The 13,479-nt window shown below is 57.0% G+C and overlaps 1 protein-coding gene across 2 annotated transcripts in view; it reads right to left on the reverse strand.

Annotated features, from left to right (window-relative positions):
- Positions 1-488: 488 nt before the first annotated feature.
- Positions 489-13,479, reverse strand: part of DHRS3 (dehydrogenase/reductase 3) — a 40,157-nt gene continuing 27,166 nt past the window's right edge. The window contains exons 2-6 of one of the 2 annotated variants that reach the window (XM_080656004.1): positions 9,883-10,026; positions 8,960-9,079; positions 8,380-8,618; positions 3,533-3,658; positions 489-1,003 (exon numbers count right to left, since the gene is read on the reverse strand). In XM_080656004.1, the coding sequence (XP_080512130.1) occupies positions 919-1,003; positions 3,533-3,658; positions 8,380-8,618; positions 8,960-9,079; positions 9,883-10,026 (714 nt within the window). In that variant the 3' untranslated portion in view covers positions 489-918. Of the gene's footprint in view, positions 1,004-3,532; positions 3,770-8,379; positions 8,619-8,959; positions 9,080-9,882; positions 10,027-13,479 lie in introns of both variants that reach the window. The other variant, XM_080656003.1, reaches the window with a different exon arrangement.

The following is a 13,479-nucleotide window of genomic DNA, read 5'->3' on the forward strand; positions in this document are numbered from 1 at the left end:
GCCCATGCCCATCTCCCCTGAGGCACAGACCCCCCTCCTCCTGTGCCAGTTCACTTCTACCCCCTGCAGCCAACGTGGCGTGGGCCTGGTGGTGCTGGTGTCTTCAGGGTTTTGGCTTCTCAGCAACAGTCCCCTCTCAGCGCCCAGCACATGCCCAGTGGACACCGGTGCTCAATGGAGACTGATCTGCTCTCCTGAGTTGGTGGCTTCGTGGTGGGCGGGGCCGTGGCAGCGCAGGGGGCTATTCAGGGAAGGGGGTGGGGAAGCAAAATGCTCCCTAACCCCTGGCATTGGGAGGGGCCTGGCAGAGTCAGCAAGGACCCTATATGCCCAGGCTCCAATTCCCTCCTGATCTCTGCCCTCTTCTCGCCCATTTCACTCCTGTCCTCTGGGGACCTCACACAGACCAGCTCTTTCTCAAAAGATGGGGTGCTGTGTTTGGGGCTGGTCCCTTCCCCACTGCCACCAAGGACCAGGGTCAAGGATTTCAACAAAGCAACTCGCAAAAGCCATCTCTCTTTATTTTTCATTCCTGCCGTTCAACCAGTTTGCAGAAGCTGAGGATGAGTGGGTTTGGGAGGGGAAGGAGGATCATCTGGGCACAGACCCTCCTAGAAATAGTCTTTGCACACTGCTGAGGATGGTTAGATTTAAGAAGCAATTTAACAATAAACTCTACAGAACCAGAAATGTACAAAAGTGTCAAGGCGGCTGCTGGCTGGTTTCTTGCCTCCCCCTGGGGGCCATCAGTCCTGTGCAAAGGTCCTGGGGCTGGCGGGGGGCACCGGATTCTTCCCGGGGAGAGGACAGGCCTGCCCACCCCGCAGACGTGTGCCAAGGGGCAGGCGCGTGGGTGTGTGTCCAGGTGCCATGGCCCCAGTAGGCTCCGTGGCTTTCGAGCATGCCTCCGTCCTGCCTTTATGTCCGCCCTTTGAAAGTGTTCATGCAGGTGTAGGTTCCTGAGAATCTGTGGATCTCCTCCAGTGCAGCCTGTGGGAGTATGCTGGGGGGAGCGAGGAGAGAGAAAACAAGACGGTCAGCGCGTGGGGGGCCAGCAGCTGGGTCACTTGTGGCCCCACATGATGGCGCAGTAGAGTGATGCCCCTAAACTCTCCCCACCCCCTCTCGCAAGCCCACAAGCCGCCCCCCACCCACCCACCATGGAGGAAGGGCTTTCCAGTAAGTGGATAAACCACTGCTTACAAGGCAAAGGGTGGGAAATAAACCTTCAAAGCCACATTCTTTGCATTTTAGGGCCCACAGGTATCTCAGAGATCAAGTAACTCCAAATGCCACTTATTCCACAAATATTTACCATGTGGGGCTGAGGGCTTATGGACTAGGTGTCCCCTCCTCCAGGGAAACTCCCCACACTCACGCCCAGGCTCTCCTTGGGCTCCCATAGTGCACTGCTTCCCCAACAAGCCCTGGTGTGGTCCTTACTGTCTACTTGTCAGGCCCAGATAGCTTCACCTCTGCGTCTGGCCCCTAGCACAGGCCCCGGCATGCGAGGGCCTCAGTCCATTTGTTGAATCAAATTGAAGGGCCCTCGCCCACTTTGGTGCAACATGGGAAAGGCCCCCTTCCAGCGAGAGCAATCTGGAAGGTTTCCTGGGGGCGGTGTCAATGGCATTGAGCCCGTAAAGCTTTCTCTTGGGGAAGGTGAAGACGGGGTGTCGTGTGGGGCATGGGGAGGAGGGGGGCCTGTGCTTCCTGTGGGAGGGTAGCAGGGGACAGAACAGAAAATGTAGGCTGGGGGCTTACTGTGAGAGCACTGAGACGTTCTAGCCTTTTTCTAGAATGTCTGAAAGGCTGCTAACAAGCTCCCGAGGTGGAAGGAGGCAGCCTGCTCTCCTCGGGGCTCACGGAGGCAGCCAAGGAGCATCTCAGAGCAACAGGCAGCATGGCCTGAGGGAGGCCGCGGTATGGCCCCAATGCCCTCCGGTGCCCCCAGCCCCGACCCTGCTCCGTGGCTCTGAAAGGGCTTTGAGTTTGAGGAGGAAGGGCTGATGGCCGCCCCCTCCGCTGTGAGGTTTCTGTGCCCACAGTTGGAGCCATGGGACACAGAGCCAGAGGGGAGCTGGAGCTGGTGTCTGATAAAGGGACCTGGGTGCCTCACATCCCATAAGAGCCTCTGGGGCAGAGGGTGCAGCCAGCCAGGGCTTGGGGGCTGGAGGTGGCGGGGGCCCAGAGGAGCCAGGAGTCCGTGGCCACGAAACCTGCGTAGGTGGCATGGAATGGCCCCTGCAGTTTGGGGCTCCATGGGAAGGGTTTGCTGCCCAAGGTCTGGAAAGTTCCAGGGAATGGGATGCTGGGCAGATCCTGGAGGCAGACCATCTCCTCTCATCAGCCCACCTCCCAGGTGGTCTGCCCCAGGAAACCCACCTGACTAGCTCTGTGACACTTCCGTGGATCCTGCAGCATCCTAAGCTCTGTCTGCCCCATTCGATTAAACTTCCCAAAGGCTGCGGCCAACTAGAATAGCGGTTCTCAAAGTGTGGCCCAGGAACCCTTGGGGGTACCTGAGACCTCTTTGGTGGTCTGCGAGGCCAAGCTACTTTCATAATCAGACTAAGGTGTTATCTGCCTTTTCACGCATCCTCTCACAACAGATAGAAGAATCCGGTTGTCTTCAATTACGTTAGACCAGTGGTGGGCAAACTCATGAGAGCCAAATATCAACAGTACAACGATTGAAATTTCTCTTGAGAGCCAAATTTTTTAAACTTAAACTTCTTCTAACGCCACTTCTTCAAAATAGACTCGCCCAGGCCGTGGTATTTTGTGGAAGAGCCACACTCAAGGGGCCAAAGAGCCGCATGTGGCTCGCGAGCCGCAGTTTGCCGACCACGGCGTTAGACGATAAAGAGCTTTGTAAGAAAGGAAAACAATGCCATTCTCCTCCCTACGTCCTTTTTTTTTCTTCTGAAAATGTACTTACTTTTCATAAGAAATTATTTATGTTAACACGGAATTGATTGAATAAATACTGTGAATATAAACAAGGGCATCAATGTTGTAACATGGTTTCCCAGTTTTAACTTCTAAGACAGTAAGCAGTAATAATACAGCTCACATAAGCTGAAGCTCTTTGGGCACCTCAATCACTTTTAAGGTCGTAGCCCTGGCTGGTTGGGCTCAGTGGATAGAGCATCGGTCTACAGACCGAAAGGTCCCAGGTTCGATTCCCGTCAAGGGAACATGCCTTGGGTTCGGTCCAACATGCAGGAGGCAGCCAATCAATGATTCCCTCTCATCAATGATGTTTCTATCTCTTTCTTCCTCTCTGAAATCAATAAAAATATATTAAGGTTGTAAAGGGGTCCTGTGACCAGCAAGTTTGAGAACCCTGGCCCCCAAATTCAGGACAAGACACCCTTGGCACACAAGTCCCCACCTCCTCATGGCCACGCCCACAGCAGACATGACTAATCGATCCCGTGTTACTGTCTCCTGCCTGAGGCCTCTTCCCTGCGGGGTCCATGGGCGGTTGGCAGGAGCCTGGCCCCGTGCCTGCTCCCCAGCCTCGTACCTTTTCAAGATTATGAGGACGTGCATCGTCCACGGGAGCAGGAGGAGCGCCTGGTTCAGCTGCACGGCCTCCACCGTCCTCCGGGCCACCGTCTCCGGCTTCAGCGGGGGGAAGAGGTTGGGGAACCTGAACGCAGGGAGAGACACAGTGGGTTTCCCCGGGGAGGCGGGTGCTGCTGCGGAAAGTGCCCGCGGCGGACAGGTCTGGGTCATCCCTTCGGCATCTCCTTGAGAGGACCTGCGATTGGGAGACCTGAGACCTGCAGGGAACCTCTCTCCTCTCCCCACCGCCGCCCACCCATGTGTCAGAAGATCCTGACTCCCTCCCTCTGCCCACTGAGTCTCCCTTTGAGAATCAAGGACTCGCAGCCCAGCCACCAGGGCCCCAACCCCCCGTCCCCCGGGCTCCCTGTGTTCTCTAGAGCCCTGCTCACTCCTGGTGGGCGGCTGCCTGCCTCCTGGCCGCCCCCCTTCCCTCCTCTGCTCCAGCAGTCCTGGCCCGTCTTTTGGTTCCTATCACCAAAGTTCCTTCCTGTCTCAGGGTCTTTCACCAGCTGTCCTATCAGGGAGGCGTCTCGGCTGGTCCACTCGGAGTGGCCTCTGACCTCGGCCCCCTGCTAACGTGCTTCGCCGCATTCACCATGCCTGCAATGGCCTGGCCTGCTTGCTTTTGTCTTTATTTATTTATTTTTATTTTTTAAATATATTTTATTGATTTTTTACAGAGAGGAAGGGAGAGGGATAGAGAGTTAGAAACATCGATGAGAGTGAAACATCAATCAGCTGCCTCCTGCACACCCCCTACTGGGGATGTGCCCGCAACCAAGGTACATGCCCTTGACTGGAATCGAACCTGGGACCCTTCAGTCCACAGGCCGACGCTCTATCCACTGAGCCAAACCAGTCAGGGCTGCTTGTGTCTTTATTAATGGCCTGTCTCCCCCACCAGGCTGTGCGTTCCCCAAGGGCAGAGGCTTGCTGGGTCTTGCTCCCTGTTGGATCCCCCATGTGCTGTGTCCGCACATAACAGGTGCTCAATAAACGCTTGCTGAATGGTTGGATGAATATGCGACTTGCTCCGCCCCAGATGTGTCCTGCTGACCCTGCCTGGAGGCAGGGACTCTGTGGAGCATGGCCTTGTCTGCCCCGCCTGCTGGGTCACGCACACATGGACGCACTGAAACCTTCACAGAGGGGCCAATACACGATTGAGTAAGCAAACATCAGGGCTTCTCATGCCCAGGCACAGGCTTCCGGCCTGAGACCCATAGACTGATGATGCCCCTGAGTGCCAGGCCTGGTCTAAGTGCTCACTGGGAATCACTCAGCCCAATTCACAGAGGGAAACTGAGGCTCTGGGGAGTGGGTGGGGGATGAGGCCTGCACAGAGCCCAGGCCCCGCCCCCGCCCTCACTCACTGCCCTCAGAGGCACAGCGCTGATGCCTCTGCCTCTGACCTCAATCCCACAAAGGGCTGTGAGCTGCTCTGGCACCAGGAGGATTAAGGCGGATGAGTCACCTGGGTCTGATGTCACCCTGAGCAAAGGGCAACTCCTGGGCCCCCCACGCCGACTGGCTGGCATCTGAGAGTCCAGGGATCTCACCTCCCCACCCCCTGGCTGCCGCCCTGGGCTTCCTCAGGTTCCGCTAAGATCCCACGCCCTGCCATCGGCAAGACCAGCCTCCAGGGGCCTGCAGAGGTGAAGGTGTGGAGGCAGCTCGCTGGTGTCGGAGCCCCACAGACACAGCAGACAGTCTGGCTTTCCATCCTCACCCGGGCCAGTCCTGCTCCCGGGGGGAGGGGCAGACAGGGGGGAGACCCACCAGCTCCGTGGGACCAGGGACGGGGGGCCCTTCCAGGCAAGGCCCCTGCAGGAGGACCTGAGGGCCCCTCAGTTCACCTCTGTGGGAGGAACCCGCTCCTTTCTCTCCGTGGGGGTGGGAGGGGTATACAGAACCAACAGGGCTTTCAACTCTCACGGAGGCAGCACCCACTCTGGAAAAAGCTTGCTCAGCCCATTTCTATCTGTGTGGCCTTGGGCAGCGAGCTTGCTTCTCTGAGTCTCAGTTCTCTGGTCTGTGAAATGGGGAGAGAGCTCGCGGTGGGGGTGGGGTGGGGGTGGTGAGGGCTAATTGGGGGCAATGTTTCTAAAGCATCTGCTGTGGCTGGAACACAGAAGATCAATCCATGGCAATTAACACATAGCAAGCACCCCCCCCACCGCCCCCATATGGCACTGCTGCTGGAAAACCCATTGATTTTGTCCTAAACACCCGCCTCCCACCCTCCAGCCTGGGGAGCTGCTAAGCCTGGCTGGGGAGGAAGCCAATGCTTTCCTCCTTTTTTTCTTTCTTCAGGAAATGAGAGCTTGGTGCTGACCCATCACCCTTTACTACTCTTCTTCTAGGCCAGCCGTGGGCAAACTACGGCTCGTGGGCTGGATCCGGCCCGTTCGGCTGTTCTATCCGGCCCGCGGAGCCGAAAGAGCGGAGGGTTCTCTTGCTCTCCCCTCCGCTCCTTTACTTTGAATTTATATTAGTTCACACAAACACTCCATCCATGCTTTTGTTCCGGCCCTCCGGTCCAGTTTAAGAACCCATTGTGGCCCTCGAGTCAAAAAGTTTGCCCACCCCTGTTAGGCCCTCGGGCCTTACCTGCCCACCAGGTAGCTAACCTTCAGCTAGAGCTTGCTACCTGCCAGGCAGGCTAGTATTCACACACAGGAGCAGGGGACCCAGGAAGCAGGGCACTCTCATCAACCCCTTCTGGGAGATGAGGAGACCAAGGCACAGAGGGCGAGGGGACTTGCCCAAGGTGACACGGAGCTGGGATGTGGTCCCAGGCGGTTTGGACCCACACTTGGCAGGACTGTGGGAAAAAGACTTGGGAAAACCTTGAATTTCCGCCTTAAGGTGATGGAGAGGAAACTGCTGGAGGGTGAGCTAGATGGGAGGCGAGGTCTGTGCCCAGGGCACCCAATTCAAACTGTGATTGCCGCTGCTGCGTTTCCACCCAATGGGCACTTACGGAGCACTTCCTGTATGCCCAGATAAAAGGAACCAAACCAAGACCTCATGGGGGGAAAGCCAACACGGAGCAGAAACGGGCATGGATCCAGCCTCCTCCACATTCAGAGTCTATGACAGGGGTGGGCATGCTTTTGACTCGAGGGCCACAATGGGTTCTTAAACTGGACCGGAGGGCTGGAACAAAAGCATGGATGGAGTGTTTGTGTGAACTAATATAAATTCAAAGTAAAGGAGTGGAGGGGAGAGCAAGAGAACCCTCCGCTCTTTCGGCTCCGCGGGCCGGACAGAACAGCCGAACGGGCCGGATCCGGCCCACGGGCCGTAGTTTGCCCACGGCTGGTGATCATTTGCGTGCAAGTCAGGTGGACATGTACACTCCCGTGACACACTGAAGATAGGACCTGCCAGGAAGATTCATAGCAGATGCCTTAGGAAGATGTTTACTGTTAGTGGTGCGCGGGCAGGTGGGCTCAGTGGCTAGAGCATCGCCTCATGCACTGAAGGGTCACAAGTTCGATTCCCGGTCAAGGGCGCGACCTTGGTTGCAGGTTTGATCCCCAGCCCCCCAATGGGGCACATGAGGGAGGCAACCAATCGGTGTGTCTCTCTCACATTGATGTTCCTCTCCCCTTCCGTCCCCCGCTCTCTCCCTTCTACTCTCTCTGTAAAGCAATGGGAAAAATATGCCCGGGTGAGGATTAACAACAACAAGAAAGAGCTGTGGTTCGTTACTGAGCCCGGAGAATGCCCCAGGCTTTGCTCTAGATGTTACGTGTGTTGCTTTTAATTCTCCTAATAATCCCGCGGAGGAAATATCATTCCCACGGTTTTACAGACGAAGTAAAGGGAAGTAAAAGCTCAGAGAGGTAACAAAACTGGCTCAAGGTTTCACAGCCGTCCAGCAGCTGAGGTGTGATTCAAAACCAGGCGCTTTGATTCCTGATCCCCAAAACCATACTCAATTACCATCGCAAAGGGGGTGTGAGCCATTCCCACAGGGCACCCACTCCCGTGGACGCCTATAATTGGCACATAATGAAAGGCATCCAACTTAAGTGTGCAGTGGGATTAACTTTTACCTTTGTAACCACCGCCCAGATCAAGAAGAGAGAACATTCCTAAAAGTCTAGATAGGCGTCCTCAAACTACGGCCCGCGGGCCACATGCGGCCCGCCGAGCACATTGGTCCGGCCCGCCGGGTGCCGCTGCCTGTCCTGCTTAGCAGCCGACTCGTCCCGGGCCCGCAGTGCGCATAGGAATTTGTTCATAGTTTTTTTTTTAAAACTATAGTCCAGCCCTCCAACAGTCTGAGGGACAGTGAACTGGCCCCGTTTAAAAAGTTTGAGGACCCCTGGTCTAGAAGGTTCTCTCGTGCTCCCTGGCAGGCTCTCCCCACTCCAGGGCTGCCCTGGTTCTGACTTCTATCACCACGGCCCAGTTTTGCCTGCTCCGGAACGTCATGCGGACGGAACCACACAGAACGCGCTCTCTGCCTCTGACTTCTTTTACTAAACGTAATGCTTTTCCATCCACCCACGTGCCTCCGGGTCAGCGCTGCTCTCTTCTCACGGTGGGTGATACGCCACGGGGCGCAGCAGGACGTGTAAGAACTCCTGGCCTGGGAAGCGGGACCCTACACTCCCACAGGGCCCCCGTCTCACAGAGTCGGGTACCAGAGCTCAAAGCCAAAGGGAACGGGCTCTGGTGCTTTTTATATTTGTGCTCTCTCTGTGCATAAGCCTCTCTCCGGGTCCAAGCTGCAGGGGACCTGGCCAGGGGACGGCGACGGCGGGGGGGTGGGGTGCCCTGCGCACTGACCTGACCCTCATGCCCTGGAACATCTCGGTGCTGGTGTGGAAGGGCAGCACGGTGGTGGCGCTGACGCCCGGGCAGTCCAGCAGCCCCAGGGTCAGGCTCTCCATGAAGGCGAAGGCCGAGGCCTTGGAGGTGCAGTAGTCGATGGCGCCGGGGATGGCAGACAGCGCCAGCACGGAGTTGAGGCACACGATGTGGCCGTTCTGCAGCTCCAGCATGCGCGGCAGGAAGGCCTTGGTGGTCTGAGGGTGGGCAGGGCGGTCAGTGTGGAGCAGATGTACCTCCCCGAAGCCCCCCTCCCCCTCTCAGGGGGAAGAGACCACCCTGCACGCACGCACTGCCCAGGGATGGAGCCTCCTGGGACAGCAGGGGCTGGGGCAGCCTGCCCTGCAGCCACGGAGCCGGGAGACGCCTCCTGGGCCCACCGTCCCTCCTGTCCAGCACCATGTCCCTGGGTATCCCCCTGGGCCTGAGCCCAAGCCCTGGTGAGCCTCCCCGACCTCCCTACGGTCCCCAGGCCCCCGGAGGGAAGGCACTTGTCCCTGCCACGCCCAGGCCTGGGTCTGTGAACAGGAGTCCTCACCCAGAACTGGCCCAGCGTGTTGATGTGCTGCGACTTGAGGAGGGCGTCGTCGTCGCTGTCCATCAGGCTCTTCCCGTGGACCACGGCGGCGTTGTTCACCAGGATGGTGATGTCACCCACCTGCAGGCAGGAGGGGCCGCAGCTCTGTCAGGGCAGCCCCAGTGCCTGGCCCCCTCCCCCCGGCCATGCTGAGCACCTGCCTCGATTTGTAAGATGGAGCTCATGACCATACCAGAGAAGTTCTGAGGGTTAGAAATAATTTATGGTGCATCATATACCTGGCACAGAGCGCATTTACCACAAATGAGGTTATCTATAATAATAAAAGAGTAATATGCTAATTAGACCAGATGTCCTTCCTGACGACGCCAGGGCCGGAGGGAAGCCAGCTGGGTCCCGGTGCCTACTGGCGGCTGGAGGAGGGAAGCCTGGGTCTCAGGTGCCGGAGGGAAGCCGGTGCTGGCAGCCGGGGAAGGAAGGCCTACTCTTGCACGAATTTTCGTGCATCGGGCCTCTAGTTGTTACATAAAAACGAACATTTACCGTGTGCCAGATGCTTAACAGGTGGTCTTTGCTCTCTGGGAGCTCACTGACTCACTCATAGCATCGAAATAGACGGCTGGAGTCAGGAGAAGCCTTTTCCCAGAGGGCAACGGGACATTTGGTCTAAATTCTAAAGGGGACAAGAGATGATTACTCCTGTCATTCATCAACCCATACCCCTCCCTCATCTCTGCCCCCGCAGCACACACATGCACACTCATACATGCATGCACACACATGTGCATACACACTCGGCCAGCTTCACGGGAGAGTCTGCAGAGAGGCTCTGGAAACAGCCGTTCTGCCATCGCAATGCTGGGCCCCAGGCCACGGGGCTGTTCCCTTCAGCTGAGCGAGGACAGCCCTCCCAGGCTGCTCACCTTCTCCCGCACGGCCTTGGCCGTCTGGTATACCTCCTCCCGGTTGCCCACGTCACAGATGAAGTAGTGGCACTCGGTGCCCATCTGCCGGATCTCCTCCGTCGTCTCCTTCAAGCACTTCTCAGTGCGGCCCCAGAGGACGATCTGGAGGGAGAGGATAAGGCACTGAACAGGTGGTGGCGGCCAGACATTCCGTATTTACATAATCTGCCCAGGGACTGGCCTTCCCGATTCCATCCAAAGGGAGTATGCAAAGCAAATTAACAAGATGCCTTTTTAGAAAGGGATACAGCCGGCTGACGTGGCTCAGTGGTTGAGCACCAACCTACGAACCAGGAGGTCACGGCTCGATTCCCGGTCAGGGCACCTGCCCAGGTTTTGGGCTCGATCCCCAGTGTGGAGCCTGCAGGAGGCAGCCAATCAATGATTCTCTCATCATTGATATTTCTCTCTCTCTCTCCCTTCCTCTCCGAAATCAATAAAAGTATTTTTTAAAAAAACAACTACCTTCTTAAAAGAAAAAAAAAGAAAAAGAAAGGACTCAGCCTAAGCTGCAGTGAGCCAGGAGGTTCTGAGCCCATTTCTGACCTCAGTCATTGACGTGATATTTACAAGACTGAGCCATTCCTTCCAGCAGGTCCCCTCCTGCCAGCCCCATTCCAGGCATCCCACACAGCTACAACGAAGCAATCACTGAGCTCTTTCTGCAGAATGTTCCAGAATGTTCTCAGTGGGGAACAAGCTGGCCTTCTCACCGGCGAGGTCTGGAGCCAGGTTTATGGACACGGCGGTTAGATCGCACCGGGAGGTTCCGGCCGCGAGGCGCCTGTGCTAAGCCGAGCCTCCACCTGGCTGCGGTCACACTTGGTCACACTCGGAAGGAGGGCCAGGTGCAGAGCGGCCAGGCTCCCGCTGAGAAGGAAACGGCCTCCCCGCCCCCACCCCCAGTTAATAAACTCGGCTCATCACGCCAGGAGGGGACCCTGGCAGGATCAGAAGATGGATTCTTAAAGGGGTTGGACAAACTGAGGAATGGCCGGCCATAAAGGCTCAGCAGAGAAGCCTGGCTGTCTCTCAACCTTGACCTAAGCGAGAAGGACACACCTCACGACCTTCCCTTGGGCCCCGAGAGGCAGGTCCCTGTTGGCAAAAAGGGTCATGGGCGGGGGGACTGGACCCCAAGGAAGACTCAGCCTAGTCAGCGCAGAGGGAGGGAAGGCGGGGGCTGGAGACCATCGGAGAGAGGAAGAGATGAAGGCTCCTGGGGATTCGTCTAACCATTTCTATGTGTGTTTCTTCCCTTGCTTTTTAAAATTATCGATGAAATGCCCCCTTAAAAATAAACCCCATGTGAAAACCCAACGTGTTGAAACCAGCTCAAAGAACACATTCCGTGTCCAAATCCACATTTTCTCACTCTACCAGCAACGGACAGACGAAGACAGACAGGCTGTGTGGGAGGCAAACATTGTCTAGGGGGTTGCAGATGGAGCGCCGATCGGTGGGACCAAGGCCCCGAGGATTCCGCACTTGGAAACACAGGACAGAAAAGTCCCACCGATAATCAGTTGGTGGTAGTTACACTTTATCAATGGTTTACCTTGAAATCTCAGAACTTTCCCTTCAGTGGAAAGGGCCCCGAGTAAGTGTGGCTGGTGGTCTCCAATGAACTTTATTTATTTTTTATTGAGTTTTTAAAACGTCTGAACTAGTTTTAGAAAAAAATAAAAATAAAAGTGGTTTCTCAACCGCTTACACATCTCTGGGAAAGCCCTGTGTGAAAGCACCCCCTTGTCGGACCACTTTATTTATTTTAAAGAAATAAATTTTTCTTGACACCAGGAAGGGCTGGGAGGGGGACTCCATCCGTGGCTCTGTGACCCAACGGTGCATCAAGGGCGGACGGACTGCACGGAGACAGGCTCCAAGGGACACTTCCTCGTCTGCTGACCTAAGAACAGAACTAACCCGTGTTCCCCAGGACAGGCTGGAGAGTCACGGCATGGAGCAGATTAGACCCACACATCGCTTCTAGGAAGGCAATTCGGTGTAGGCATGCTCCACTCCCCAGGTCACCCTGGCCTTAGCCACTGTCACCCAAGCTTCCTTCCATCCTTCCACGTCACTCCATCTGGCTGTCCACCATCATCCACCCCCTCACTCCTTCCTTCCTTCTACCCACCCCAACCTCCATCCATATCCATCCATCCATCCATCTTCTGAGCATGTCCCAGTGAGCTTTAGGTAACCCTTGGCCCCTTCCTCCTGCTCTGGTCCCTGCCTAACCCCATCCCACCTCCAGCTCATAAGAGAAACAGGACCCCGGGGCTTGTGCGGTTCTCTAGGGTCTGGTACTCAGATTTCTGGACACGTTGACAGAGAGAGGAAGCTTAAAGTGGTGGGTGGGGGGCCTTGATGGGAGGTGTAGGGGGTCTAAATGCCTGGGAGTCACCTCTGAGGGTCTAGAGCAGCATCCCAGAGGGGTGCCCTTCATTCTGGGGAGCCTGGGTTCTTCTCAGCACGAACAGGTGTGCATGGGGTTCCTGCAAAAGGGGTGCCGAGGGCCTGGAGGCTGCTGGGCCAGATTAACTCTTCCCGGATCCCCAAGTTCTCAGGTATGGCAAGGAGGGCAGGGGTCTAACACCCCGGCGTGGTCTGTCTGCCCAGAAGACTGGCAGTCAGGGCCCTGGGAGGCCAGCCCTGGGTACGTGGCTGGAAGGACAAGCTGGAGATGGAGTCAGGAAGGGAAGCGAAGGCTGTGCCCATGCTCCCGGGGGTGGGGGATGTGGCCCGCTGGGCCCTGAGGTGTGGCCATTTCCTCCTGATGCTCTGATGAGGAGGCCCTGGTGGCGGGGCCTGGCCTCCTCAGGTCTGTGCTCGGAGCCCCACGGCCCCCGGGGCTTTGTGACAGCTTTGCTCTCTGCCCTCCCACCCAACCTTACAGGGCTGGGAGCCTGGGTTCCGGCTCGTCCGTTTTCACAGCCCAGTGCCCACCATGGCCCGTGCTGTTGGTTGAGCGAATGAGTGAAAGTTCAGGATCACAGGTGGGATGGGGTGGGAGGTGGTTGAAGCAGCGGTCGCCAACCTTTCGGACCTCACTGACCACCGGTTGGCGACTGCTGGGTTAAAGGGCCTCTCTGAGCCTGAGACCACCCCATCTTCCTCGGCGAACACCGGTGGCTGACACTACACTTTCCGGCCGGAAGACAAGACAGGCTGGGCGCTTAACGTGCTAAAAATCATTCAGGGTCTCAGAACCCTCAACACAGAGTCTACTTAGACCAAGAGCCAGCAAGCCCTGGGGTTTTCCTCCCCCAGTCCGCTGTCCAGGCCCCTGTGGGGACCCAGAGTCACGGACCAGGAAGCTGGCTGGTACAGCTCAGCTGGCCCACCCGGTGGCCCCTGCCCAGAACCACCTGTTGCCTGCCCTGGACAGCTGACAGAAGAGGCCCACCCAGCGCCACAGGCGGGTGAGGGCCAGGAGGGCAGGAGGCAGGGTCTTAGAGGAGGTGGGGTAGGCAGGCTGGGCAGGGGACAGAGTTATGAGCCTGAGGAACCCAATGTGGCCTCCTCCTGACTGACTCCCACGAAGGGGAG

Source organism: Plecotus auritus (assembly GCF_963455305.1).
Source record: "Plecotus auritus genome assembly, chromosome: 2".
Taxonomy (NCBI): Eukaryota; Metazoa; Chordata; class Mammalia; order Chiroptera; family Vespertilionidae; genus Plecotus; species Plecotus auritus.